The 15,096-nt window shown below is 41.1% G+C and overlaps 1 protein-coding gene across 3 annotated transcripts in view; it reads right to left on the bottom strand.

Moving 5' to 3' along the window:
- Positions 1 to 214: 214 nt before the first annotated feature.
- tbc1d19 (TBC1 domain family member 19) overlaps positions 215 to 15,096 on the bottom strand; it is a 112,143-nt gene continuing 97,261 nt past the window's right edge. For all 3 annotated transcript variants that reach the window (XM_033026626.1, XM_033026645.1, XM_033026636.1), the window contains 5 exons: positions 13,785 to 13,894; positions 9,243 to 9,334; positions 8,037 to 8,152; positions 3,836 to 3,906; positions 215 to 938 (listed from right to left, as the gene is read on the bottom strand). In XM_033026626.1, coding sequence (XP_032882517.1) covers positions 864 to 938; positions 3,836 to 3,906; positions 8,037 to 8,152; positions 9,243 to 9,334; positions 13,785 to 13,894 — 464 coding nt within the window. In that variant the 3' untranslated portion in view covers positions 215 to 863. The remainder of the gene's footprint in view (positions 939 to 3,835; positions 3,907 to 8,036; positions 8,153 to 9,242; positions 9,335 to 13,784; positions 13,895 to 15,096) is intronic.

Below are 15,096 nucleotides of genomic sequence, written 5' to 3'. Positions count from 1 at the left end.
TACAATGGGTGTTTCTTGGTTGGCACAAAGTTTCCACGTTGTGTGGCTTCTTCTCAAAGAAACAATATGTAGCAATTTTCTCCACCAGCACAATGACTCCTAACCACATACAGCCTATTCACAAAACATGATGCACATGGTTAATATATTAATATGAGGAACCAGGTAAATATAATGAAAATAACTGAAACAGATAATGTAAAGGCTGTTTGTATTTTCCAGCGAAATAAGTTTTATTCTTACAGCATTCATTTTCAAACAAATCATTTTTAATTATCTAATTCAGTTTTAAAGACATTACAGCTATTTTCTTTACATTCAAATAGTTTTCATCAAGCCACATTTACAGCAAGTACATGGTCTACTCCAAAAAATGAAATTATTAGAATTGTATTTATATTATGAAAAATTAGAATTTAAAATTAGATTTTAAGACATTTTCAGTAATGTGTTAAGGTAAATTATAGAATGAACCAAATAGCAAGAATGTTTGATACAGATGATAACTAACATGGGAGGACTTCGCCGACTATACACGAACAACTGATGTAAGACATTCATTTCGATCTATGATTTTACAGTAGAAATCATTAAAAACAGAAAAATGATCAGTGTTTTTTATAAGGAATTATGATATTCTCAATTCTACACAGGTATTTTTTTTGTCACTCGTAAAGTTCATAAATAGCTTTATTATTAATGTTTACATAAACTTAAATAAAAGTACTCTGTCATCTATGTGGACATTTTTATTTCACTTTCTCATGCAGGCACCCCCATTGGCTTGCCATCATACTGTTAAGGTGTGATACAGAATTGGCAAGGTGACTATATACATTTTCATCCATTTCAAACAATACAGTTTAATTAGAAGTAGCAAACAGGAAAAGCTGTAGAAGAGGCATGACCTGTAGCGTGGAAAGATCAGCAAGTATAGCCTGCAATAAGAACACAAAATATCCTGATTAAATATAAATGAACTCCGTGCTGCAAACGGTATGCTCAGGAATAAAATAAATGGCAAATGGATGCTTGTATTGGTTTCATGGACTTGCACTAAATTTGGAGATTAAAAAAAAAAAGAATAGAAACATAGAAAATAGGTGCAGGAAGAGGCCATTCGGCCCTTCGAACCAGCACCGCCATTCATTGTGATCATGGCTGATCGTCCCCTATCAATAACCCGTGCCTGCCTTCTCCCCATATCCCTTGATCCCACTAGTGCCTAGAGCTCTATCTAACTCTCTCTTAAATCCATCCAGTGATTTGGCCTCCACTGCCCTCTGTGGCAGGAAATTCCACAAATTCACAACTCTCTGGGTGAAGAAGTTTTTTTCTCACCTCAGTCTTAAATGGCCTCCCCTTTATTCTAAGACTGTGGCCTCCGGTTCTGGACACGCCCAACATTGGGAACATTTTTCCTGCATCTAGCTTGTCCAGTCCTTTTATAATTTTAAATGTTTCTATAAGATCCCCCTCATCCTTCTAAACTCCAGTGAATACAAGCCTAGTCTTTTCAATCTTTCCTCATATGAAAGTCCCGCCATCCCAGGGATCAATCTCGTGAACCTACACTGGCTGCACTGCCTCAATCACAAGGATGTCCTTCCTCAAATTAGGAGTCCAAAACTGTACGCAATACTCCAGATGTGGTCTTACCAGAGCCCTATACAACTGCAGAACCTCTCTACTCAAATTTCACTACTAGATATAAAAAATCTAATCATTTCAAATCCCTAAATGAAAGTTAGTGCCATAAAATTACATACTTTGACACCCTCACCTCTGACTTCATCTGGGCTTTCAACCTTGCATTACTCAGGTACTGAACCCTGCTTTATCCAGCTGAAAATCGTGATTGACAATAACAATTTGGGAAAACTGCTTTGGTTAACAGCAACGGCAGAACCAAAGTCTGAATAGTCTGAAAGTCCAAACAACCTACAACACCTGTGCCAAACATGATGCCAAGACCAAATCTTAACTGCCTGCATATAATCTATATTGCTCCATTCCCTGCAATATCCATATGCCTATCCAAAAAAGTCTCTTAAATGCTACTTTTGCTTCAAAATGAGAGGAAAGTTTAATGGATATTTGGAATTGCTGAGAAGTGGTGCAGCAAATAAGGTAGCAACATTTAAGAGGTGTTTGGACAGATGCATGAACAGGCAGGGAATTGAGAGATCTAGACCACATGCAGGCAGATATGCTGTTTAAATTGACATCATGTTTGGCACAGACATTATGGGCAGAAGGTTTAGTTCCTGTAATGTACTTTTCTATATCTACCCAAGTGCATGCATTAGATTGGAAACAGTGCTGGTCAGAGTCATATGGAAGCGGCATAAAACAGGCCCTCCAGCCACCGTCCATATCAATAAACCATTGAAACTAATCATACATTAATCCCAGTTTTTTTTAATTCTTCCCACCCACTCATCAACTCCCAAGATCCTGGAATTCACACTGGGACAATTTATAGTGACCAGTTAACCTATCAACCTGCACATCTTTGGGATGTAGCCCAATGTCAGGATTGAATCCAGGTCTTTGGGGCAGTGAAGCAGTGGATCTATGGGCTGTGCCACGACAAAAGGTATTCTCCTCTCGCCCTACCCTGAATCTTACACTCATGATGCACAAAACAAGCTACATCTGGACCATGGATGGGCAGGTTTGGCATGCACTCGCCATCCTTGCAGAGGGGATCCAGGGACCATGGCAAGTTCAGCGTAATCCTTCGGACCTGTATCCAGATTGATTTGTCACCATTAAATGGAAAGTGTGTTAGTGGGTACATGTTTGTAAATGTGTAACTCTGGGGCATAGTCCTGGTGGAACACCAAAGAGGACTCTGAGCAGGTCAATAAGAACAATGTCTTCATACAAGAATGAAAAAGACCACCAGGGGCGCCGGGGAGATGGCCAGCCCTGCCGGCAGTCCATTTGTTTTATCCTCTTTTGTTATTTTTAGCGTCTGTTAAGAGTTTGTTTTAATGTACTTTGGTTTGTTTTATGTGTGTGTGTGTGTGTGGGGGGGGGGGGGGGGGGGGGGGATTGGGGGAAACTTTTTTTTCAAGTTCTTACCTTCCCGGAGATGTGATCAATTTTCGGATCACATTCTCCGGGCTTTGCGGCCTACCATCGCTGGAGCTGGTAGCCGCCTCGGACTGTCGTGAGCCCGACCGCGGGGCGTGGACTTAACATCGGAGCGGATCCCTTGCCTGGGATCGCTCCCACCGCGGCCTGTGGATTTACCATCAAGGGCTCGCAGTCTCGGGAGAGGTTAGTCGGGAGCTCTAACACCGCAGAAGGTTCGACCAGCCCCGACGCGAGGTTTGATCGCCCGGCACGGAGGAGCTGACATCCCCTCGATGCGGGAGCTGAACGCCTCGACGCGGAGGGCCCGAACGCCGCCGGCTACGGGAGTCGAGACCGTCCCGTCAACAGAGGGCTCGAGGCCCACGACCGAGGAAGAACAAAAGGAAGGCCTTGAACTTTATTTCGCCTTCCATCACAGTGAGGAATGTGTAGGAGTCACTGTGGTGGATGTTCATGTTAAAATGTGTTTTTGAGTCTGCTGCTTTTAATTGTATGACTCACCTGGTAAGTGAAATTCCTCGTATGTTGCAAAACATACTTGGCGATTAAAATCTGATTCTGATTCTGAAATATTAGTATCGGGTGATGTACAATTAAATAAAACCCGTTTCTCAAGAATGGCCCCGAGAGGTCGTTTTACTGGAAATCTGGTCCTCCCTCAAAAGGGATGTACATCACTGAAATACACCCAAATGGATCGTGGCCCCAAAATGACCTTAAACCACCTTACTTCAGCTGCAGCCAGTGATGTTGCTTCCATTAAGTTTTCTGCTCTGTAAGCAAATACAGCAGCTGCCAGCACTGAAATAAAATAAATTATGTTAAAACATTGATGATATTTCTCCAAGGTAGTACCTTAACATGTTTAAATCAAAGTTTCTGGGTAGTATTAATACTGATATATTTACTTTTCCTTGAATTTAACCAATCACACAATCACCAAAACATTTCCAAGTATTTTCATGAATGCAGAACAATGAAGAAATCGTCAGAAAAGTATCAAAAGTTCGGAGCTGCTCAATTACTGTCTGCTTCAGATTGACATTTTGTGAGTGACGTTCATACAAGTATAAAGCATGATTTCCTGTTTCACATTCAGATTTTTTTTCCAATGACGTTATCAATGTTAAAAATCGTGTTGCCGTGGCCACTATATCTGTCAAGGTACATTGTTTCATAAATGTCAAAATTGTCCTCCAGGATATTGATTGCAAGGAACAGAGCAGTTCATGATCATAAAGTCTGTCTTGTGAAAGTACACAAGTTGCTTGTTAAGGCATGACAGGATGCAACAAGCCAAAACAAAGTAACCATTGGCACAGGAAGAACACATTGCTTTATACTGAAATAATTTTTCTTTTAAAGGGCCTTCAACCGGAAACATGAATTCAGTTTCTCTTTCAACCGATGTTGCCTGGCCTACTGTTTACAGCTTGGGTTTCATATTTACAGCATCTGTATTTGTTAATTTTCAGTTTTTTATTAAAGTTTCTTCTTCAAGGTGGTAAAATGATCAAGTTTGCCAACTTTAAAAGGGAGAAATAAAAATGTTTAGCAAGGCAAGGAATAGTACTATTCCTTAAAGATTTAGTGTGGAAATTTAATTGGAAACCCAAAAGATCTAATTTTGTGAACATTTCTCAAAATATTCAGAGCTACCAGGGAATTTAAAAAAGCATGTGCAGACATTAGGGTGGCGCAGCGGTAGATTTGTTGCCTTACAGTGCCAGAGACCCGAGTTTGATCCTGACTACGGGTGCTGCCTTAACGGAGTTTGTACGTTTTCCCAATGACTGAATGCGTTTTCTTTGGGAGCTCCGGTTTCCTCTCACATTCCAAAGACGATGAATTGGCTTCAGTAAAAATTGTAAATTGTCTCTAGTGTCTAGGATCGTGCTAGTGTACGAGAATCGCTGGTCGACAATAGACAATAGGTGCAGGAGTAGGCCATTTGGCCCTTCGAGCCAGCACCGCCATTCAATGTGATCATGGCTGATCATCCTCAATCAGTACCCCGTTCCTGCCTTCTCCCCATATCCCTGACTCTGCTATTTTTAAGAGCCCTATCTAGCTCTCTCTTGAAAGCATCCAGAGAACCTGCCTCTACTGCCCTCTGAGGCAGAGAATTCCACAGACTCACCACTCTCTGTGAGAAAAAGTGTTTCCTCGTCTCCGTTCTAAATGGCTTACTCCTTATTCTTAAACTGTGGCCCCTGGTTCTGGACTCCCCCAACATCGGGAACATGTTTCCTGCCTCTAGCGTGTCCAAGCCCTTAACAATCTTATATGTTTCAATGAGATATCCTCTCATCCTTCTAAACTCCAGAGTGTACAAGCCCAGCTGCTCCATTCTCTCAGCATATGACAGTCCCGCCATCCCGGGAATTAACCTTGTAAACCTACGCTGTATTCCCTCAATAGCAATTAATTATGGCATGCATCTTTAAATTTTAGACTGCCCGTTATATTGTGGGTGGGATTTATGACGTATTTTAGGGTGTGTTTGGAGCTAAATTTCTTGCTCAGAAGCTTAGTTTTTAGTTTAGTTTTCGACCAGCATGAGGAAGGTTTACCCTTTGACCATGCGAAGTGTAACGGAGACACGAGGAGTTTTCTAACGTTTAAAGCGATAAGCTGGTTTGATGAAGATTATCGTAACGAGTCGGAAGAAGTTTGGATGTATCTTATTGTTTTTCATCAACAATAAAGAATTTACGCATCAAAAGACTGTGTTTTAGAAGCTTTGTCTGTGAAGAAGCACTGAAGGTCTTTGACGGTGAGCTCGCATGCGTATAAAGACATTCCCGTTAACCATGTAGTCCATTTAGTGGCTAGAGGGAGTAATCTCTTGAACAATATAAAAATCTGCTGCTACACAATTGAAGTGGATAACCTCACATTTTCCCATATTATATTCTATCTGCCAACTTCTGGCCCACAAACAAAACCTACCTCTATACTTTTTTGTCATCCCGACAACTTGCTAACAAACCCACCTTTGTATCATCAGCAAATTTGGCTACTGTAACGCTAAGTCCAGTTATCCAATTCAATAATATAAACTAATTCATCATAGTCTAACTGTGCAAGAAAACTGCTTATTTACAAATAGATTTTAAATTAGGCAAGCAATGAACTAGAGTCGCATGTCCTAAACAAGTTATTTTAAAATTCGAGGTGAAAGCTTTGTTACATAAATTTTGATTGCTTCAGATTCTTAAAGCAATCACTCAGTTTTGAGTTTAATTTATTGTCACATGTACCGAGGTGCAGTGAAAAGCTTTTTTTGCATGCTAACCAGCAGCAGACAGACAAAGCATGATTACAATCGATCCATTTACAGTGTATAGATACATGCGTTTGGTGCAAGGTAAAGCCAGCAAAGTCTGATCAAGGCTAGTCCGAGGGTCATCAAAGAGGTAGATAGTAGTTAGCACTGCCCTCTGGATCTGGTAGGAAGATTCAGTTTCCTGATAACAGATGGGAAGAAACTGCCCCTGAATCTGGTGGTGGGCGTTTTCACACTTACATACATTTTGCCTGATGGAAGAGGGAGTAGCCAAGGTGCCAGACTCCAAGAGATGGAATAATTTTTTTCCATTCATTAATCAAGCACCAACTTCATACACTGTGGTGTGCATCAGCTGCTGCTCTAGCTAACACATGTTATAATCATAGAGTTGTCATATGCAGCAATGATCCGTGTAACTAACCCACTTACAGTGCCCTCCATAATGTTTGGGACAAAGACATATCATTTATTTATCCCCAAATCCCCAAACACCTGTCCGACAGATCAGAAACACTCTTCAGGAATCAGGTGTAGTTTTGTCAATGATCACGGTCTGCAGAAGGCTTCATGAGCAAAAATACAGTGGCTACACTGCAAAATGCAAACCATTGCAAAAATAGGATGGCCAGGTTACAGTTTGCCAAGAAGTACTTAAAAGAGCAACCACAGTTCTGGAAAAATGTCTTGTGGACAGATGAGACGAAGATTAACTTATATCAGAGTGATGATATAAGATATGTGATAAGAGCAAAGTATGGAGGAGAGAAGGAACTGCCCAAGATCCAAAGCATTCCACCTCATCTATGAAACACGGTGGTGGGGGTGTTATTGCCTGGGCATGTATGGCTGCTGAAGGTACTGGCTCACTTATCTTCATTGATGATACAACTGCTGATGGTAGTAGCATAGTGGATTCTGAAGTGTATAGACACATCCTATCTGCTCAAGTTTAAACAAATGTCTCAAAACGCATTGGCCTGCGGTTCATTCTACAGCAAGACAATGATCCCAAACATATTGCTAAAGCAACAAAGGAGTTTTTCAAAGCTAAAAAAATGGTCAATTCTTGAGTGGCCATGTCAATCACCCAATCTGAACCAAATTGAGCATAGCTTTTATATGCTGAAGAGAGAACTGAAAGGGACTAGCCCCCAAAGCAAGCATAAGCTAAAGATGGCTGCAATACAGGCCTGGCAGAGCATCACCAGAGAAGACGCCCAGCAACTGGTAATGTCCATGAATCGCAGATTTCAAGCAGTCATTGCATGCAAAGGATATGCAACAAAATACTTAACATGACTACTTTCATTTACATGACATTGCTGTGTCCCAAACATTATGGTGCCCTAAAATGGGGGGACTATTTATAAACACTGCTATAATTTCTATATGGTGAAACCAAAATGTATAAAAATGGCCTTTATTACAATCTGACAATGTGCACTTTAACCACATGATTTTTTCTATTACAAATCTCAAATTGTGGAGTACAGAGGCAAATAAATAAATGATGGGTCTTTGTCCCAAACATTATGGAGGGCACTATAACTCCCTCTGTTGACAGAAACCTATAAATAGAACTGACGGAAGGCAAGTTCAACAGGAAGTCTGTGTCAGATTGCAAAAGGAATACTCATACCAGCAAGAATTTCCAGCGAGTTATATCCCAAAATCCTATCCCAAAGAAACAAAAGTTGATCGGTTGCTAGATATCCTGAGAATGCACGAACCATCCATTTAAATGATATCCGAAGTCTGTAAAAAAAGAGTAAAACATTGCATGCAAGGGTTATGTCGAGGAACTGGCCTCCTAACAGGTCAAAATTAAAAAAAATAAAATCAGGAGATATTGTTCTGATTCTACTTATTTTGCAATCTTTAACAAGGTTCAAGTTAGCAAAACAGGATACATAAAAACATCTCTACATTTGTCCAACATTTGATGAATAAAGCTCTTGAGTGGCTTGGCAATTTTAACTGCATTTCATGCAGAACAGTAAAGTCCCAGAAATGCACAAATAGCAAGTCACCTGGGGTACCTGTACTCGTGGTTATCTTGTGTACGCATGACTTTAAGCAAAGGACAATACTGGAAATTCAGAAGCCAAATAACATGAAAGAGGTGAAAAGTAGACAATATTTAGAGATCTCAATATCTAATATCTAAATATAATGGAATATCCACAGATGCTGCGCAGTGAGTCAATACATTCGAGACAAAAGAACTTGGAGGGAATTGGACTGAAAATGTAAACACATCAAACCAAATATTTTTGCACCAGAATTTTCCAGATAAATAAATGCAAATAAGTAAAGGTTTCAACCAGAGTATTAATCAGTGGTAGGCCTGAAACATTTAGTTTTTGAATGTTTTTGACATGGTTTGGCAAAAACTGCAAGCCAAAAATATCATCTATTTAATTGTCATTTGGATGGCCAAGGGGGCTGTTACATACTTTCAAACATTCTCTCCTCCCTACCAACATTGTTCTAAAACAGTCTGCAAGTCTTCACTTTTTTCAAGATTACTGCCCCATCTACATTTGCTCAGAGACTTCATCACTCTCCCCTGACTTAAAAGATGCCATTTAGCCAAATAATATAATTGTTCTTCCTTAAAGGTTATACCAAACAACTTTGGCCTAAAGGCATAAAGGGGACCCAAAGAAATAGTCCAGTTTGGACATGGTAAATCAGTGAGAAGTTAAAGCTCTATTTTTGTCAGTAAAGACTCTTAAAAGTATTAGGTGAATGAATGAATGAATACGTTTATGCTCAGAATAAATGTAATAAACTCAGAATGATTTCCCCCAAATACCTTTCAGCACAAGGCATTAATACTTACGGTTGTGCACCAATTTCACGTAAATGATAAAAGAGTTGAGGAAGGTATGTCTGAACGAGCGTCTCAAACACCAGACAAAGTGATACAATTCCCTAAGAATACAAAATTAATAGTGATTTTATAAAACCCAGAAGTGTTGTGATAAAAACTAATGTTTCTTTCAGACAAAATTAAAAACTGCATTTGATTGATTGATTTGTCTATTATCTCATGGATATTTCAAAAGTGAGCCAGGTCTCAAAACTTTATTTCTAATAGCCAACAACCAAATTAATAGGCCACTCAACTAAATTAGTGTTGACAGTAATTTGTGGAACTCAAGCTTATATTTAGTTACAGTTTGCAATTATATATTACCTTCAAAAGTACAAAACACACTCTCAAATATACAATCACCAAAGATACTTAAATAATCATAATTGATGATGTGGAAGTGAACACAAGTTAGTTTGATTAAGGCCTCCTGGGGCAGGTCCCAGTTCAGGGAACTCGACTCTGGCAAGTCCCTTTACTTTTTGTAACATATCTGATCTCTGAGGGCATAATCACTCTCCAGACATTGTTGCAACCCAGTCTCCAAACAACACACTCAATCTCTTATCCTCCTATTGGACTTACGTGACTTTTTCGGTGACTACTGGCACCCGTCATAGGTCATTCAAATTCACCGGTGACCAGAAAGGCGCTACGACTCTTTGGACGACTGAGGAGACTACTCACGACCATACAGGAGACACCCTGGCGACATGTTGAGGGGTGAAGCCTGTATGGTCGTGAGTAGTCGCCCAAAGAGTTGTACCTTGTTCTGGTTGTCGCTGGATTTTCAACATGTTGAAAATTTTTGGCGACCTGTAACATCCTATGACTGGTGCCAGCAGTCGCCGAAAAAGTCGCGTAAGTGGGACAGGCCCATTAGGCTCTCTTTGCTGTGGTCCTTCTCTCCTTTCATCCAGCCCCGCCTCACCCACCCACCCATTACCCAAACCTACTAGCTCTTAACTCCAGGCAGTACTCCATCCCCCACCAAGGCTCTAATCTTTTGTCGTCTTAATCCTAGATTCCCAATTCTAGACACTGCCCTTCTCAACTCCTAAACCACAATCAGAGTCTGACCTCTGCTGCTTCCTTCTCTACTGTTAATCCCAACTACTAGGTTCCAGTTCCACATTTGCTGCATTTTCTTTTCTTTGCAAAAGTCGATCAATATTTTATTGCCATGGGTCCCATGAACAAAATAGACCTTGGCATGGACATACAAATTCGACCAGCCCCAACGCGAGGTTCGATCGTCTGGTGCAGGAGAGCTGACATCCCCCCGATGCGGGAGCTTGGTTGCCTCGACACGGAGGGCCTGAACGCCGCCGGCTACGGGAGTCAAGATCATCCCGTCAACGGGGGCTTGAGGCCCACGACCGAGGAAGATCAAAAGGAAGAGACTTGAACTTTATTTCGCCTTCCATCACAGTGAGGAATGTTTAGGAGTCACTGTGGTGGATGTTCATGTTAAAATGTGTTTTTTGAGTGATCTGTTGCTTTTAATTGTATGACTCACCTGGCCAATGAAATTCCTCGTATGTTGCAAAACATACTTGGCGAATAAAGTGTGATTATGATTCTGATGGCTCTTTATTATCACATGTACCAAGGTATGGTGAAATTACTTTTTTGCAAGATTATTGCCATACACGTATATTCTCTGATTAAGTACAGAATGCACAGAAACAGCCCACTGAGTCTATATAGTTGCCAGGTTTAGGTGCCATTTTCAAGGTCTCAACTACAGTTGGCTGTGAAGGCCTGTCAAAACTGACCAGTTCTGAACAGTCAAATATAATCTGTGTCAGTGTCTAGGGGGAACATTGAAATCAACCCAAAGGGAGCAGTGTTTACAGTTGTTTATGGTAAAATTAATGTTTAATTCTACCAATGTTAAATTTGCCACAATTTATGACTCATCTAATTTCATGTTGATTGGTAGTCCGACAATATTAAAGTAGTCATTGAGAGTGGCAATAAAGAAGTTAGATGTTACTCAGATATGTGTGTAAACTGACTCTGTGCTCAAAAATACTTATGCCAAATTTGAAGCCCCCGCTGTGATCCTATGAAATCTAGAAAAAAAAAAAATCACAATTGGACATACTGTCTGTGTTTCCATGAATCCGAATGGAGTAAAGCAGAATATGGCAACAAACTTCCACTGTACCAAATTTAATGATAAAATGTTAAATTTAGATAGTGAAAGTTTATGAATGAAATGGTATGTGACCAGATTAGACTGGCAATGATCATGGTTGCAAAAGGAGTAGGTCATGCTTGACCAGCTTCATAGAGTCATACCCTTCGGCCCAACTTGCCCCATCTACACGAGTCCCCTTGCCTGCATTTGGCCCATATCACTCTAAACCAATCCTACCCATGTACCTGCCCAAATGTTTTTTAAACATTGTGATGGTACCTGCCTCAACTACCTCCTCCGGCAGCTTGTTCCATATTCCACTGGGTGGCGCCGTCAGCGATGGCAGCCTCGCCAACGGTCTGTCTGTCTTTTCGTCTTTTTTGTTTTTTTTTGTGTGTTTTAAAAAGTTTGTGTTAATGTTCTCTGGTTTGTTTTATGTGGGGGGGGGGTGGGGGTGGGGCAGGGGGAAACTTTTTTCCATCTTACCTTGCCGGAGATGCGATTGTTTTCCGGAACGTATCTCTGGTCGCTCTGCGGCCTAACATCATGGAGCTGGCGGCCTTGCTCGAGCCCCACCGCGGGGCCGTGGACTTACCATCAGAGCCTGCGATCCCTTGCCTGGGATCGACACTCCAACCGCGGCCTGCAGATTTCAACATCGAGGAGCTTGCAGTTTCTGGTAGAGAAGCTCCAAAGTCGCAAGAGGTTCGACTAGCCCTGACCCGGGGTCCGATCGCCCGGTGCGGGGGAGCTGAGATCCCCCCCGATGCGGGAGCTTGATCGCCCCAACGCGGAGAGGCCCGACCGCCGGCTCCTGGAGCCAAGATCGCCCCGACAACGGAAGGCTCAAGGCTCTCGGTCGCGGGAGAACAAGGAAGGGAAGAGATTGAACTTTTCTTTCGTCTTCCATCACAGTGAGGAATGTGGAGGAGTCACTGTGGTGGATGTTTATGTTAAAATGTATTGTGTGTTTTGTTGCTTTTTATTGGTGTGACTATGGCAAATCAAATTCCTCGTATTTTGCAAAACATACTTGGCTAATAAAGTATGATTATGATACCTACCACCCTTTGTGTGAAAAAGTTGACCCTTAGGTTCCTATTAAATGTTTCGTCTCTCACCTTAATCTATGCCGTCTGGTTCTTAATTCCCCAATTCAAGATAAAATACACCATGCATTTACCCTCTCGATTCCTCTCATGATCTTATCCACCTCTATAAGATCACTCCTCATGCTCCTGCGCTCCAATGAATGAAGTCCGAGCCTGCTCAACCTCTCCCTATAGCTCAGGCCCTCGAGTCCTTACAACATCTTCATAAATCTTCTCCGCACCCTTTCCAGCTTAACAACGTCTTCCCTATAAAAGGTGAAACGAACTGAACACAATACTCTAAATGTGGCCTCACCAATGTTTTATACAACTGTAACATGATCTCTCAACTTCTATACTCAATACTCCGACTGATGATAGCCAATGTGTCAAAAGCCTTCTTGGCCACCCAATCTACCTGTGAAGCCACTTTCGAGGGACTATGTCTTGCACTCCTAGATCCCTCAGCTCTACAACACTCCCCAGAACCCTGCCATTCACTGTGTAGGTTCTGCCCTAGTTAGACTTCGTAAAATGCAACATCTCGCACTTCTCGGTATTAAACTCCATCAATCATTCCTCAGCCCACCTGCAAAACTAATCAAGATCTGTAAATTTTGACAACCACTTAGGAGCTTACATTTCATGTAAAATAGAGAAGTGACATAGACTTTAGGGATATTTAGCATCAACTTATATACAATGCATTTGAGATAAAGAAAAATAATGCAACTGAAAGATAGATTGGCTCATAGTTCTCTTCAGACTGGTGCTGCCCATTTCTTTTCATTTAAAGTTGATCAGCAAGTTTCAAAATGGTATTGAGAAACAAGCATAAATTGGATGTTTCACATTCACGCCTCAATGTCATCGTTAAGAGTCAAGAGTGTTTTATCGTCATATGTTCCAGATAGAACAATGAATTCTTACGTGCAGCAGCACAACAGAATATGTAAACATAGTACACTGTAAACAATATAATAAACAAGAAAAATGTTCAGTGTGTGTATATATGCATACACACACATATACATACATTGTTAGGTCAATTTCCTGCAGTTTTGACACTTCAATCACTCTATTTCACTTTACTTAATCCTTGGATAAAGGTGTTTACTAATAAAATGTTACATAGGCACTACTATCATTAAAGAAAATATATTAAAAAAAGATAAATATGTTTTCATATAATTCATCTTGACTAATTGAAAGCAAATTCCCAGAAAGGATGAGTATACCCTCCTTTAATTTTCATGCATTGACTGAACTTACCGAGGAATGAGATGAGATGTTATGAAGCCTGAAGAAAAATCTCACATACATCTCACGGAAAACTTGGTACAGTTTGGATGGTTCGTGGTAGAGAAAACAGAGTGGAGCAACTGCATGTAATACAAAGTCTAAATAATTAAAAACTCCAATACAATTTAAAATGCCATGTTGCAGAGCAGATATAAATCAAACTTTTTAGTGACCATGCCTCTCAACAATCTTTAACTGTGTCCCTAATTGCGGTAATGGGAGAGACAAAAATGGAAATAACAAGTAAAAATAGTAGGCTAGATGCAAATTGCAAAGAAATTATGGCGATTACCAAATGATGTTGTGGTTCAATCTCCCACGCATTCATTTGCATAACTGATCAAAATTGTACAAAATTTAAACCACCATTTTTAAAGGCATTTATTTTTTAACATAGAACAGTTTTACTATTGCCATGTGCACAGCATGTGGTTGGAAGGGGAATGGTGTCCACTGTTGCCGATTGTCCATTATAACCAAATAAGGGATTACCAAGTAATAGAGTATCATTGCACAAGCAGTAAAAACAAAGAACTGCAGATGCTGGACAAAAGGACACAAAACGGTGGAGTAACTTAACAGGTCAGGTAGGACCTCTGGACAATATGGATAGGTGACGTTCCAGTTCTAGACCCTTCTTCAGACTTCTGGTCTAGAACTGGTCCTGGAATCTAGGTGAGTTGACGGCCCCGGCCTGCTGGCAGCCAGGGAAGAGGCGAGGACTGGCGGAGTCATTGGTCGCGGCCGATGGACTGCAGGGAAGGGTTGGCGGTGAAGGCCGGTAAGTGTGGCTTGGAAACAGCTGAGGAGCCAGTGTAGCTCAGCGGCAGTATCGATGGATCCCGGCCTCAGACAGTCTGGAGAGGCACTGAACGTTGCGTTGCGCCTCCTGGCGCCGCTGCGGGTCTCAGCCTCATGGTAGTCAGGTGCGCGGTGCGATCCAGCAGTAGATCTTGACCCGAAACGTTATCTAACTATGCTCTCCAGAGATGCTGCCTAACCTGCTAAATTATAGCCATCCTGGGGATTAACCTTGTGAACCTACGCTGCACTTCCTCAATAGCAAGGATGTCCTTCCTCAAATTATGAGACCAAAACTTTACACAATACTCCAGATGTGGTCTCACATTATTGCTATTAAGGGAGTGCAGCGTTGGTTCACCAGGTTAATTCCCGGGATGGTGGGACTGTCATATGTTGATAGATTGGAGCGTCTGGGCTTGTATACTCTGGAATTTTGAAGGATGACAGAGGATCTTATTGAAACATATAAGATTATTAA

The sequence above is a fragment of the Amblyraja radiata genome, chromosome 1 (genome assembly GCF_010909765.2).
Source record: "Amblyraja radiata isolate CabotCenter1 chromosome 1, sAmbRad1.1.pri, whole genome shotgun sequence".
In the NCBI taxonomy this organism is placed as follows: Eukaryota; Metazoa; Chordata; class Chondrichthyes; order Rajiformes; family Rajidae; genus Amblyraja; species Amblyraja radiata.
The sequence above is the reverse complement of the archived record's forward strand: the minus strand, read 5'-3'. Positions and strand labels throughout refer to the sequence as shown.